The 16014-nt window shown below is 33.6% G+C and overlaps 2 protein-coding genes across 2 annotated transcripts; both read left to right on the top strand.

Moving 5' to 3' along the window:
- Positions 1–964: 964 nt before the first annotated feature.
- LOC114313636 (7-deoxyloganetin glucosyltransferase) lies at positions 965–4259 on the top strand. The gene is made up of 3 exons (XM_028260040.2): positions 965–1383; positions 1960–2499; positions 3185–4259. The coding sequence occupies exons 2-3, from the start codon at positions 1989–1991 to the stop codon at positions 4105–4107; spliced, it is 1434 nt and encodes a 477-aa protein (XP_028115841.2). The 5' UTR covers positions 965–1383; positions 1960–1988; the 3' UTR covers positions 4108–4259.
- A 3081-nt stretch (positions 4260–7340) lies between these two features.
- On the top strand, positions 7341–11119 carry LOC145792062 (protein FAR1-RELATED SEQUENCE 5-like). Its single transcript, XM_082872548.1, has 2 exons — positions 7341–7403; positions 10151–11119. Exons 1-2 carry the CDS (start codon positions 7341–7343, stop codon positions 11117–11119), a joined length of 1032 nt encoding a protein of 343 aa, XP_082728674.1.
- Positions 11120–16014: the final 4895 nt, after the last annotated feature.

Consider the following 16014-nt stretch of genomic DNA (forward strand, 5'->3'; position numbering starts at 1 on the left):
TTAATGAGAGATTCTAATATTTTATTTTATTTGAGATAGTAATTTAATAGTGAGATTTTTAGATGACCACTTAACTTATTCTTTTATATTTATTTTATTTTTATCTCATTATTATTAATATTTGATTCATAAAATAAATAAGTATGTTTGGTTTTAGTTTTTTGAAAACTGAATTTTAAGTTTTTCGTGTTTTTTTTTTCAATGAATATTTTTGAAATTTTAAGTTTTTTTTTTTTTTTTTTTTACTTTTTTAGATACACCTTACTTAGATGTATCTAAAAAGTAAAATATTTGTGAAAAAAATATTTTAAAAAATTAATAAATCTACAAAAATATGAAAAATATACTAAAATTTTCATATTTTTTTGTATTTTTGGTATTTAGTGAATTTTTTTTTAAAAAAAAATCCTGAAAATTATATTTTTTAAGTATATTTATATTAGTTATGTCTAAAATTTTAAAAAATTACTTAAAATCTTAAAAAATTGAATAAATTACAAACACACCTCCTGATGTTTACTTAAATTACAAATTATCCCTTGTGGTTCTAGAAATTACATTATGCCCGTAAGGTTTCTAATTTCATAATAAATAGGTCTTTTATTAAAAAATCATCAAGTTAATTAACAGTATTTAACAATGTTAAAATCTTATTTCAATTAATAATTTACATAATTTTATTATTGTGTGGGTGAATAGTTAGAAATTTTACTTTTCAATTAATTTTGTTAAATAAAAAATTCTGACAGAGAAGTATCTGTAATTTTTCAAACTATAGGAGCAGTTCGTATTTTAAACAAATCTTAGGGAGTGTATTTGTAACTTACCCTAAAAAATTTTAGTAAAAGCACAAAAAAATATGAAAAATAAAAAAATAAAATTTCTTTAAAAATATTTTTAAAAAACTGAAAACAAACCTAGTAAATGTTTTCTTATTTATAATCTTCACTCCCGTTTACTAAGCAAAAATAAAATATTAGAAACGTAGGCAGCAAGCCCACCGCCGTGACCGTCATGTCCATGAATCTCCCTTCGTCATTTTCTTTGGTCCCAAGTCGACTACCCCATAAATTGAGCAATTACTCTTCTTCCATTCATCATTTTTGCTTCGGCTTCGGCTCAATTTCTCTCTTTATCTCTCTCTTCTCTTCCCCTTCTTTTGATTTCCTCTGTTCGGCTCTCCCCCCTCTCATACAAATTGTTTTGTTACCAAAATTTTAAATTTATATTGTGATTATTTAGAGTGAAAGTCAATAATTTTACAAAAGAGGAAAATTGTAAATTTTATATACATTTTATCTTAGAATTTCGATCCGCTTATTTGGAGATCCATAGCAAAGTAGCAAACTATCAAAGTGTTGGCGACAGAAGAATTATTTTGAGGTAATTCAAATAATATGCACTATATTTCATCTAAATCTCTTTGCAAAAAAATTTATTTTAATTACCTATTATTCTAGTCATTTGGTAAATTCTATAAAATTATTCCATGTTAATACGTTTGATTATTCTGATCATTTGATAAATTCTTATAAAGTTATTATGCGTTGACATTGTTAATTTGTCTGACTAAATGACGTAAAAATGCTCCATACATAAATCGCGTAGACTTTGCCAACAACTTGCCCCAATATACCCAGCTAAGCGGTTGTGTTTGGGTGAGGTACAGTGATGTAGGTGAGACCGATTACTAATCATGTACTGAGTAGAACCAAAACCAAATACCCAGCCTATAACCGGGCCCTACTTAATACATTAAAAAATAACAAAAGAATTAGATATGTGAAAATAACAAAATTATTTTTTAATTCTATAGTTTTCATTAATTAAAATAACAAAAGAAATCACAACATATCTAATTTCCTGCATTAAAAAAAAAGGCAAAATGAAAGTGATTTAAACCTCTGCAATACCAATATTAACTAATACTCTCTCTCTCTCTCTCCATTGTTTCATAAGACGGGGATCTAGAAAGTGTACCCAAAGCAATGGCAAGTGACAAGAAGCCTCATGCAGTGTGCATACCATTCCCAATACAAAGCCACATGAAAGGAATGCTAAAACTAGCAAAGCTCCTCCACCATAGGGGATTTTACATCACCTTTGTCAACACAGAGTTCAACCAAAACCGCCTCACCAAAGCCAGAGGACCTGACTCTTCCTATGAATTCCCCAACTTCCAATTCAAAACAATCCCAGATAGCCTCCCACCATCCGACGACAACGCCACCCAAGACACAACTGCTCTTGTTGGATCAGTCAGAAGGAACTTCTTGACACCATTTCGCAACCTCCTTGCCCAACTCAACGAGGACAACTACAATGCCACCACACCAGCTGTCACTTGCATCGTCTCTGATGGTGTAATGCCATTCACCATTACAGCAGCTCATGAACTCCAAATCCCCATTGCTATGTTCTGGACCTTTTCTGCTTGTAGCTTCATGGGCTTTTATCAGTGTCGTGCTCTCTTGGACAAAGGTCTTGTACCACTCAAAGGTATGTCTTACATAATTTAATTATATGAAAAGGATTGGTAATACAAATCGATCACAAAACAGACAAGTGTAGGAAAATTACAATAAACTCTACACTTTTAACTAATTACACCGACTTTCCTTTTAGTAAAGGTAAAGGGACTGCAACTAATTCAACTAATGTGAAGACACAAAAACAAACAAGGTAAAATATACATCTTAGTATAAAAAAGATGAAAACATCATATTTCCACCCACATCACTAACAAATAACTGATGAAAAGGGCTAAATTTATGTGAATTAAAACTTAAAAGAGGTCAATGTAATTCTAAAATTTATTGTATTTCTTCAAATTTGGGGGAGGTCAATATAAATTATTATACATGTCTCTGTGTATAGCAAAGAAGAAAATGAGAAAATAAGAAAAACAAAAAGCAGGCCTGTTTGGTTTTTACTACCCTTTTTTTTTTCCTCCATCTTTTTGAAAGCAAAACATGAAATGCCTGTTTGGCAACGTTTACATGTACCCCAAAAAAAAATTTGTTTATATTTACAAAAAATTTAATATTGTCACCAAAAAACTTCTTTGATATTTATTTTTGTATTAGCAAATTTATAAACCTTTTACAAAATTTATTAAACTCTTATAACTACAAAAATAAATAAATCTCATATTTATATTTTTGTTACTATTTATGCTATGCAGATGAAAGCTATCTAACAAACGGGTACTTAGACACCATAATAGATTGGATTCCAGGAATGACAGATATTCGTCTAAAAGACCTTCCCTACCGAACTACTAATCCAAATGATGAAATGCTTGACTTTGCCATGGAAGCCGTAGAGGGTGCTTCGCAAGCTTCAGCATTTGGTCTTCATACTTTTGATGCGTTGGAACAAGATCTTTTGGACGCTCTCTCATCTATGTTTCCCTATGTTTACACCATTGGTCCTTTACAGTTACTTCTAAACCAACAAGTATCACCAAACGTGGAGTCTCTTGGATACAGTTTGTGGAAAGAAGAGCCAGAGTGTATCCAATGGCTTGATTCCAAAGAACCTGGCTCTGTTGTTTATGTCAATTTTGGAAGTATAACAGTCATGTCACCACAACAATTGGCAGAGTTTGCTTGGGGACTTGCCAATACCAAGCACTACTTCCTGTGGGTAATTAGGCCTGATCTGGTAATTGGAGACTCAGCCATTTTACCTTCAAAATTCGAGGCAGACACTAAAGAAAGGGGACTGATAGCAGGGTGGTGCCCGCAAGAGGAAGTCCTGAACCACCCATCAGTTGGAGTGTTTTTAACACACAGCGGATGGAACTCAACTATTGAGAGCTTGACGGCAGGGGTGCCCATGATGTGTTGGCCATTTGGTGGAGATCAGGTGACAAATTGTAGGTACACTTGCACTGAATGGGAGGTTGGCATGGAGATTGATAATAATGTGAAAAGAGATCAAGTAGAGAAGCTGATTAGAGATATCATGGAAGGAGAGAAGGGGGAGAAAATGAAGAACAAGGCTATGGAGTGGAAGAATTTAGCAGAAAAGGCTACTGGACCAGATGGGTCATCCACTTTGAATTTGGACAAACTAGTGAATGTATTACTATCGAGAAACTAAGATATGTTAGATAGGATTGTTTTGGTATTTGGGATTGGGTTTTGGTTTGAGTTTGGAAAATAATTTTGTGTAATAAATTTCATTTTGTGTAATGATTTTGTTTAGATTATGTGGTTGAAGTAATAAACACTTATTCATTTTTGCTTTTGATATATGCAAGGACTTGACAGATTTCTTATATGGCAATTCAAGATCATATCTCCATGTGTTGTAATAATCATAATTGAAATTTGAATGAAATTGATGATAGAAAAACTAAAGAAAACAAAAAATTGGGATTCTTCTATTGATGAAGTTGCAGAGAAATTAAGATAGTGTTTTTGTTGATTGGAATGACGCGAAATGGAATAAAATGGTCATTTCTTAACATTTAGAAAAAGTCTTAAAACTAGACACATCCCTCTCAGATGAACCTAAACGAAAAAAATTCTCTGGCAGTCATGGTCAATGATCCCACTTCAGAATTGTGATGCTAAACTAATTTGTGATGCTTTGGGGAAAGTCAGATGAAGATTTATCAGAGCTAGGTGTTGTGGTGAATGACCTACTGTAAATTATGTCCAAAAAAAAAAGAAGTAAATTACACTAGCATCCCTTAAATTATTCTGAAACAAAACTGCCATCCCTTGATATTCTCTAAAATATCACCATCCTCTCTTACTTTATAAATTATTGTAACAATTTGATCCATTGGTTAGTCAATTGTCTATTAACCTAACAGAAGTTGGCACTTCACCAACAACTTTTCCTTGATGTCCACTTCTATCTTGTTACACTATTCAAATCCCTCTAAATTCCATCCATCTTCACTTCACCATTAAAGTCACCACCAATTCACCTGAGCCCAATCTCTACCAGAGACACAATTCTGCCGTAATTTTTAGCCAAAATCATTAGGCAAATACATGTTTTGATTAAAAAGTCAAAAAATCACTATAAGTTATCACATCCTCTCTATTTTTCTGCACACATTTTTGTAAAAAGCCAAAAATTACTAAAATAACTTATTCCCAAACAAGGCTCAAACCCACAAAAAATTCCCAAAATCTTTTTCTTTTTTTTTTTCCCTCCTGGTTCAGCTTGATATATGTGCATAAATAATCAAATTCAGAGCTTAAAACTGTGTAGTGAAAGTAACCTTATGAATTAGAATCCATAATCATTCAAAGCAAAGGTATCAACCATATTTTCAAACAAAAAAAAAAAAAAAAAAACAAGAAGCGTAAACTTACTAGTGTGTTTCAGATTTCAATTCAATACAGTACAATGCTATAGAACTTAACATAACATATAGCTAGAGAACGTACAAGTAGAATAGAAGGGGATGGGCAACCCTATAGATAGGATAGAACTTTGCTAATTATGTGGAACTTCAGCAAGCTATTGTTGGGTTTGGGACCCTTTGTCTGCAAATCATCATATCGTCCACACAACAAAACAAGAGTCTTTTTGCATGGTCTTCGTCGTCCCCAAATTCACTCTCTGAAACCCTAGATTCAGCTCTTTCTGTCCCTGTCTGTCTCTCTCATCGATTGGTAACCCAAAAAAGAGAGTGGGTGCAATGAGTAAGGGGTCCAACCCAATTTCAGTGTATATATATATATATACTAGTTGTTAGCACACACGATGTGTGTGTAATTTAAATAAATAGGAATAAAAAAAAATAATAATGAAATCAATATTATAATGTGTACTTAGCTTAAGTGGTATGAGTCCTCGTACTTAAATTCATGGTCATGTGTTCAAGCCTTGCCCATCTCTTTGGAGTAAAGCTTCAGGACACCAGAAATTGTGTTCACTTTATAATAGTACTAGTGGGTGGCACACACGATGTGTGTGCAATTTAAATAAGTAGGAATAAAAACAAATAATAATGAAACTAATATTATAATGTGTACTTAGCTTAAGTGGTATGAGTCCTCGTACTTAAACCCATGGTCATGGGTTCAAGCCTTGCCCATCTCTTTGTTTAACTTTTTTTTAAAAAATAAAAAATACTGCCACATGGCATGAGGAGAGTAAAGCTTCAGGACACCATAAAAGGTGTTCACTTTATAATAGTATAGATAGATAGATAGATAGATAGATATTTAATTACAAATACATTCTTGAGATTTGATTAAAATATGAATCATCCTTTGTAATTTTAAAAATTACATTCTACTCTTGAAGATTCTAATTTCATAACAAATCGTCCATTTTATTAATAAATCATCAAATTAATTAACAGTTTTTAATGATGTTAGAAATATGTTTCAATTAATAATTTAGGTAATTTTATTATTGTATAGGAAACCAATTATGAATTTTATTTTTTTAGTTAATTCTGTTAAATAAAAAATACTAATAATAAGGTATTTATAATTTTCCAAACCACATAGAATAATCTATACTATAAACAAATATCAGAAAGCGTATTTATAATTTACCTTATTTAATAAAATAAAATGACATCTAAAAAGTGTAACATGTGATGTAAATAGAAAAACCCTCTTCAAAGAGCAATATTGTGAGTGTTTGGGAAGTGACTTTTTTTTAGGTTTTTTTGACTTTTTGACTATTTTAATAAATTATTTTAGTTTTTGTGTTTGTGATGTTGGGTTAAATTTTTAGGTTGATTATTGTATTGAAAAATGTGTTTGAAATGATATTTAAAGTTGAAATGACAAATTTGCCCCTAACCTTATTTTTTTCAAAATTGATTTATAGGGGTAAAATTGTCATTTACTTGTCTGAAGCCTACACTGTTGGTGACAGTGTAGGCTGCTTTGCGATGGATTTTTTATTTTTTTTAAAAAAATCAATGAGTTAGGTGAGACTAAAAGATTTTTTTGCCATTTGAGGTTAAAATAGCCTATTTCAAAAGTTTCCAAACACCGCCATTAGAGATTTTAAATATTTTATTAATATTTCTATTAAATGTCACACGCACTTGATGAATTAAAAAATTGCCTTAGTAAAAAAAAATTAAATTAATTCAAATACTTAAAAATCTATCAGATGAGTTTGAAAATTGACCTAAGCCAAAAAATAAAACTAACTTTTTAAAAGGAAAAATAAAACTAATTTAGATATTTAAAACTTTATCTATTATCCATCTTTTAATGATTACTCGAATACGTGCCTAAAAATTTTGTGTGTAGTGTATAAAGGTCACACCATCATCTCTCACAAAGGTTTCAACAATTTGATAATCGAGATTGATGCGGAGAAAGTTGTGAAACTTTTCGAAAATGGCCCTGAAGAGAAGCACCTTTTCAGAGTATTGGTGGAGAACTGCAGGATTATCTTCAATGGTTATCAATGCTCTATTCAAAATATTCTAGGGGGAAGGCAACTTGTGTGCATGCATTAGCCAGGTTTGGAACTGATCAACTTGAAGACATCCTTGTTGTAAATGATCCCCCAGCTAAAATCAAAGAGCTGCTGGTTTAGGACATGATGGGTAGAGTTACTAAAAGGGCTTAGCCCCTGTTTGAAACTTAGTTTTTATTCTGATGTACGGAGGAAAAAAAAAGGGCTAATTATTGAAAAATCCAAACTAGGGAGGTTATAAGGTATTAGGTTTGCTGGATATTTTATATTGGTGAAAAGTCCATCATTTGTGAAATAGTTTGGTGAGCAATCATTTTGTTGGTTTTGAAGGACATTTTATTTTTAATTTATCCTTTAATTTATTTGTTGACTTTTTGTTAATTATTTGCTCAAATTTATTTCTATCTGTTCAAATTATTTTTTATCTGTTCAATTTTTTTCTTATCTGTTCAATTTTTTTACCCTATCTATTTAATTTTTTGATCTTTTCAATTCAAATTTCTTTTATTTGTTCAAATATATATCCAAATAAAATCTATCTTTTGAAATTTATATGTTCAAAAATTCTTATCTGTTGAATTTTTTTTTATTTGTTGAATTTTTGTATATATTAAACTCAGATTGAAAGCCCCTTCCTATCTGTTTGAAATTCACAAACTTGTTTTTCCAGATCTGAGCCTTGAACACAAATTTGAGCCCAATTCTCTTAAAAAAAAAAAGAAAAAAATGAAAAAATGAAAAAAATTAAAGCCTCTGTACAAATTGAAATCTACTCTCTTTCTATCAGTTAGTTTTAGATAACACATCCAAATATCTCTCTATCTTTTGATTTCAAAGAATACATGTGTTCAACAACACTCATACACACAAAAACATATATATATATATTCAAAACTCAGATCTTTGTTTAAAAAAATATGTATAATCAAACAACTCCACCAAACACGCCTCTATCGCCTCCTAGAGTGCCGCAAGAGCGTTGATCTAAAGCCCTAGATTAGTATTGAACCTCAAATCGAGAGTTCAGATCCTTTTCAGCCAAATCCTCCAACACTTTCTCCGATCAAGGGCCAGGATTTGGTCACGTCCCTTAAAAGAAGATCTATGGCTCAAATGCTAAAAAATAAAAAATAAAAATAAGTTGAATTTGTTTCATTCAACATAGCTGTTGCTTCCCTCCCATTCACTTCAGTTTTTCCCTCCTTCTTTGAAACCCTGGTGAACGACGATCGGAGAAGTCGGCGGCGAACATCGATAGTCTCTCCCTCTCTCCTGCTGTCTTACTCTGAAGGTTTCAACCGCGATTTCAGTCGCCGATCTCTCCCTTTGTCTTAATCCAAACATTTCAGCTGCGAACCAAGCTCCGGCAACCTCACGAACCAGATCTGCACTTCATCAAACTGAAGGTAATATTTTTTTCCATTAATTTTTTTCCAAATAATCTGTCATGTTCAAACAATCTGCCATGTTCAAAGCTGCCATTTTTTAAACTTGTAGTTGATGTGTGTTTCCTATTCAAAGCAATTACGTTTGATAGTTTTCAATTTTCATTGTTTAATAGGCCCAAAATAAATAAATAAATAAAAATAATAATAAAAGCAAAGGGAGAATGAAAATGGTAAAGAAAAGACTAAAAACATTGGACTTGATTAGTTTGGCGTAGAATTTATGAATATACATACATACACACACACACACATATATATATATATATATATATATAATGTAATCTATAATGTGGTTGTGCAAGATCATTTTCTAAAAACAGCATAAGTTGTTATTTGTTGGTTTTTATTAATTGGTTCCAAATAAATAAATAAAACACTTCAAAACTATATTATTGATGTTTCTCCAGGCAATATTTTATAAATTATTTAGTGATGATGTTCTCAAATGCATCAAATGCCACATGAAATAGGCTATATTTTTGTTGTTAAGTTTCCAATATGATGTTGGGTAGAACAAGCCAATGAGGAAATGGTAGATATTCCATTTCATATTATTTTAGTCAATTAATTAAGCATATTATTCACTAAAATCCATTTCAGAGCAAGATTTGCATTAGTTAGCAGACCGTGATGCAATTGGGTTGGCCAATCCTATTGAGAATTTCGATTAGTTTTAACATGTCTATAATATACATTGATGCAGTAATTAGAATGGGCCAATGTGGTATACTTGAAGAGACATTAAAATCTAGATATTTATGTGGTCTTCCTAACTTGTTCAGTAGCATTTTCAAACTTTTTAAGTTTCAGCTCATTATTTGTATCTACAGAAGGAAAAAAAAATTCAAAATATAGGAAAAGACTCTAGAAGCAATGCATTTTCATACATAGTGTTCAAAACCAAGTGTAGGTTCATATTCAGGTCGAAAAATTTCCCCCAAAAAAAGGCAATCTTGAATTACTGAGAATACAGTGATTGAGCTAACAAAAACTCTAAAACCCAACTGATTTTACTTATTATTTTGTATTGATACTTCTCCCATTTCATTGCCTTTACTTTTTAGTTGCATTTTCATATGGATATGGAACTTGACAATGATTGTGGTTGGAAGCCAAAAGAAGGAATGACCTTTGATTTGGAAGAAGGTGCGCGTGATTTTTATCATGCATATGGAGGAAGAATGAGATTTAGCATAAGAAGAGAATATTGTAAGAAGAACAAGTTTACAAAATAAATTATTTTTAGAAATTTTGTTTGCAACAATGAGGGGTTTCGAAAGGTTGACAAGCAAGACCCATTGGCAAAAACCCCTAGAGCTGAAACTAGGGCTGGTTGTGAGGCCTGGCTTTTTGTTAAATTGGATGTTAGTACTAGGAAATTAGTTGTGATTGATTTCAAAGAAAAACACAACCATGAACTTGTATCTCCAGATTGTGCCCATATGTTGCCATCTAGAAAGATATCAGCTACCCAAGCAATTCAGTTAGACTTAGCCTCAAAGTTTGGTCTTCGTTTAAGGCAATCTTTCGAACTCATGGGTAGGGAAGCTGGTGGGAGGCAGTCTCTTGGGTTTACGAAATTAAATCAAAAAAATTACTTGAGAACCAAAAGGCAAAAAAGTTTAGCGCATGGGGAAGTAGGTAATATGTTGCAATACTTTCAACAAAAATCTTTGGAGAATCCATCTTTTTTTAATGCTTTCCAATTAGACAATGAGGAGCAAATAACGAATATGTTTTGGGCCGATGCACAAATGTTCATGGATTATGCCCAATTTGGCGATGTAGTTACATTTGATACTACCTACAAGTTAAGTAAAGAGCATAGGCCATTTGCATCTTTTGTGGGATTTAATCATCATAGAGAAACAATTGTTTTTGGTGCTACTTTGTTGTATGATGAAACTGCCAAAACATTTGTATGGTTATTTCAAACGTTTTTAGAGGCTATGTCAAAAAATGCACCAAAAACTTTTTTTACCGATCAAGATGCTGCAATGGCTAAGGCCATACCCATTGTTATGCATAACACGAGTCACCGTTTGTGCACTTGGCATTTGACACAAAATGCATCAAGGCATGTTAATTGTCTCTTTCAAGATAAAGGGGTGAAAGGTGTATTGAACAAATTCATGTTCGATATTGAGGATGAAAATGAATGGAAAATGAAGTGTGGGGAAATGCTTGATACATATGATGCTCATGATAATCATTGGCTGAAGTTGACTTTTGGGGTGAAGGAAAAATAGGGTTGGCCATATGCTAGATCAACATGGGCTGCAAGAATGAGTACAACACAACGTAGTAAATCTTTTAATACTTTTTTGAAGGATTACATTCGTTCGGATTTTAATTTAAATGAATTCTTCATACATTTTGAAAGGGTACTTTGTGAGAAACGGTACAAAGAGTTAGAAGCTAGATATGCTTTATGCTAAAGGTTACCAAGGGTAAGAGCGACATTTATAATGTTAAGTCAAATGGGTAATGTGTACACTAAAAATATTTTTGAGGAGTTTCAAGATAAGTATTTTCTTTCTATTAAATCAGACATACAAGCAATTTCATACGATGATGGTTGTAGCCTATACACAATTGTTGATGTTATTAGGAAAAATGCAAGGAAAGTAAAGATGGAGAAGGATGACTCTTTGACTTGTAGTTGTACAAAGTTTGAAAGGAAAGGGATTTTATGCAGTCACTGTTTAAAGGTTATGAGAGAAATATTAAAGCTAAAAGAGATTCATTTACAATACATTATGAAGAGATGGACCAAACAAACAAGAGCAGAAGCTGTGAAAGACAAGTAGGGGAATAAGATTCAAGTAGATGTCAAATTCCAACAAGCCTCACGGTATAAGACATTGATGACCGCATTTAGAGCAATAACATGTACAGCTGTTGAAACTGAGAAAACTTATGATTTTTGTTGTTCACAACTCACTGCATTAGGTGCAAATGTTGAAAGCAAGATAAGTGTCCATTCTTGTATCGAAAAAGAAGCAAGTATTGATAATCAACCTCAAAGCTTGGAACTAGGTTCTGAAGACAACAATCATCTTGTGCAAATTCCAACAAGATTGAAGAAAAAATATGCAACTAGTAAGGGCAAAAGGAGGATAAAAGGTCCATGTGAGCTGGCATTGCAAGCAAGCTTTAAAAAGAAATCTCGTGCTACACTTGTGAGTTCTTTACAACCTGTTGCTGCTCCAACATTGAAACCTTCTCCATTATCTGTTGGAGGAGATGTCTACATTCATGAAAATGTTACTCCTCTTCATTCTCCTCCTCATTCCTTTGCCATGGGTGGTACTTCAATTCCTCTTCCATTCATATATCCCACATATAATGTGAGTGAGATTTTGTTAATTAGTTTTTTTTTTCGTGTTTCTTTTTTTTTTGGTGGTTATAATATGGTCATTTGCATGTTGTTATGAAGCCTAATATAATATGAATTCATTGTAGGCAAACAATTTGGCATATTGTGCTCAACCAACATTTATAACACTACTTCAAGGTGGGTATGACATTGGGTTTCAAGATTCTGAAGCCTCAACTACAGATTGTCGACCAACAAATAATTGGCAATTGTCTACTGAAGTACTTTTGCTACTATTTTGATATTGTTTTTGCTGAATTTTGGGTTGAAATTAATGTTGTTTATTGCTGCTGTTTTGGTGGTGAATTACTATTATTTTGTGCTCGAAAGTGCTGTTGAATTTGTGCTGTGCTGCTGCTATTTTTTGGTCATTTTTAGTGCTGAAATTAATGTTGTTTGTTGCTGCTGAATTGCTGCTGTTTTGGTGGTGAATTACTGTTATTTTGCGCTCCAAAGTGTTGCTAAATTTGTGTTGTGTTGCTGTTGTTTTTTGGTCATTTTTTGTGCTGAAATTAATGTTGTTTATTGCTGCTGAATTGCTGTTGTTTTGCTACTATTTTGGTGGTGAATTACTGTCCTTTTGTGCTCCAAAGTGCTGCTAAATTTGTGTTGTGTTGTTGCTATTTTTTGTGCTGAAATGGTGTTGTTTAAATGCTGTTTTGGTGCTAAATTGTTGGTTTTCAAATTTTTTTTTTCAGGGTTTGGATGGCCACGAAGAGGTGGAAGGCACTTCAAATTTCAAGCATAGGAGATGCCTCTGATACTACTATTTGTGTTGTTTTGCTGCTGTTTGTGCCTCACAATCGACTGAATGTTTTGTTTAGAGTTTATGTTGTCGTCCATTTGTAATAACACTTGGGGCAGGTCACTATGCAGGTCAAATTTGCTTTGTTTTGTTTGGGGTAGGTCACTAGGCAGGTCCATTTGTTTTGTTTTGTTTGTAGTTTATGTTGTTGGTCAAATTTGTTTTGTTTAGAGATGAATGCACTTGGATTCTTATAGAATTTAAGAAGTGTTTATTAATGATTTAAGATGAATGCATTTGGATTCCCTTGCACAATCATGAAATGATTTTTGCATGCCACTGTTGAAGACATTAAAATCAGTTGCTTGATTAATTACATTAAATAAAATCTCTCAAATCTCAACTTCAAATAAGAGCAATAGTACTATCCACATCCTTTAGTAATTGGCCAAGACTTGCAACCAGGTGTGTCAATGGGTAAAAGATGTGTAATTGACACAAATACCTTCATCTCAAATCTCAACTTCAAATAAGAGCAGTAGTACTATCCATATCCAAATAATTACTACTTAGTGTAATTGACAAAATTAATCTCACAATTTGCTAACATTTTACAAGTTCTCTCTCCATATATTTTCAGTAATGAAGGTGAATATTAAATGTGTACATAAAACATAGATCATTAAACAAAAAAAACCACTACATTCATTACCACTTCAACAAAATGGTAGTAGTCCACCATATATTACATACACATTCAACCTACAATACAAGTCATAGTTGTGTGGGTGATTTTCTGACCACATTGCCAAACAGGTACCCAGCTGGAGAGCACCGACAGAATAGATTAAGTCCGAACGACCTGCAACAAAAAGAAGAGTTTCCGGCGGTGGCTCGTTCACCCGGGGGGTACTCCGACGATCAAGTGAGTACTCAATATCTCTCAAAGATAACCAATAGTGCTTAACTCACTAGACAGAATATCAAAAGCATACCTTAGACCCAAGGGGGTGCCTCTCTTTTATAGCAAACTCAATCCTGGTCCCAATAGAAGCCTAGCTCTAATGGACTTAGGATTACTACTAATCTTGGACTCCCAGTAGGATTAGGATAAACTCTCTAAGAGTCTTATCTTTATCCAAACTGAAGTCTTCTCCTATTCTAGGACTCTTGTCCCTTATCCGCTTATCCCGGATTCTGGTATTCTCACCGATAACCTCGGCCTAGCCGAAATTATCTCGGCGCCATGACCAGGACACGTGGCACCTCGGCTGGCACTTCGGTGACACCTCGGCCACGTGTTGTCATTCAAAAATTATGTCCCCACAACTGCCCCCTAGGTTCTATTACCTCGGCATCCTGAGGTGATGGAACCTATATCATTCCTTCCTTTAATCAGGACCCCGGTTTAACTTCAACTTGTAAACTTTTCTCAAGTTTCAACAAGGGTTAAATATCATCTCGGTTTAACTTCAACTTGCTAACTTTTCTCAAGTTTCAACAAGTGTTAAACATCATCTCGGTTTAGCTTCAACTTGTAAACTTTTCTCAAGTTTCAATAAGTGTTAAACATCACCTCGGCTTGAAAATTCCAACTCCCAAGCATCATTCTGCAGCCCTCTACATGGTTTCCACCTACTTCTTTGTGGACTTTATATAAAAAGTCTTTAACTTAGGCTAAGTTTTTCTCTTCTCGGACTTAATCATCTAGGCCGATATCTTGTCTTCTGGAATTTGGGATCTGCTCACTTTTAGACTGAGCTCTTTTTTTCTCGGACCTAATCATCTTGGCCGAGATCGTGTCTTCTGGGATTCTCTATGGCCGACCTCCCGCGAAGGCTAGTGAGAATGTCCCTTGGTCTCGCCATGCTGAGGGACTGCAGGAATCATTTTCTGTCCCCTTTTCTGGGCGTCTTTCTTGGCCGCTAGAATCGGCATATCTTGTAGCGAGAACAGTGGCTGCACAACATTGTTCTGCATCAGGAAATTGACGACCATTTGCAGGTCCGCCAATTTGTCCGCTATTCCCTTTGTCTCGTCGTCCTTTCGCAAGCATCTATCCTTCCATACCTGGAGGTCGTCCTCGTTGTAATACCCGCTTCGGTCCGTTTTCTTTGGTTCGTCGCTTTCCTGGCCGACGTTCTTTCCTTCATGATTCTTATCATGAGTCTCTTCGTTGCAGTTGACTTCTTCGACGTCAGAGTCAATATGTTTCCCATTCTTAGTAGGGGTGTTGTCCCCAATCTACTTTTTCTGTCCGTCGTTGGCCATCTATTCTCATTTCTTTCCCATAGACGGCGCCAAATTGTAAACTTTTCTCCTTTCATTGTACCCTACATTACATACACTATTTCAAATACACTGGAATGACAACTACCACCAACAACATAACAATAAAAGCAAAGGCGTAATTCAATTTATCACCAACTCTTTCAATCACCATTGCCAAGTCTCTATATTGTTTCATACTCTTCACAGTCATGTCTTTCAGCTCCGTATTCAAGATAATTACTTCTCTAAGAGTAGATAACACATCCATGCGTTCTTCAAGAAGATCATTCTCTGCCACCTTCAAATTATGCTGCATATGTGGAGGGATCCACCACTCAAAGAACTTACAGCCATTTGGTAAATTGGGGCATACAAAATATAAACAATTTGGGTTATCCGTTGACTGAGAAATCTTAACCATAGCTTTGTTACCACATCGACAATTGCGATTATTGAATCTAACTTCATGAATGCTGCCCATACTTGCATTTGTGCTTGGCATTGACCTTGACCTTTCTGAAAATATCAAATAACAAAGCACATCAAGACATCTATTAGGAAAATTTCCTTTATTCAACCATACAAAAGCACATCAAGGCACCAAATGACCCAACTAGATTTCCACAACTCTTCTTGTTTTTTTCTTTTGCAATCTCAGATTTTTTTTCTAACCCAAACAACATCAAAAATATTTTTTTGTCATTCATAGACTTCATAAGTGCAAAACATAAAAAATATGGCCTCCAATC

The sequence above is a fragment of the Camellia sinensis genome, chromosome 5 (assembly GCF_055761805.1).
Source record: "Camellia sinensis isolate YWXY chromosome 5, ASM5576180v1, whole genome shotgun sequence".
Lineage (NCBI taxonomy): Eukaryota > Viridiplantae > Streptophyta > Magnoliopsida > Ericales > Theaceae > Camellia > Camellia sinensis.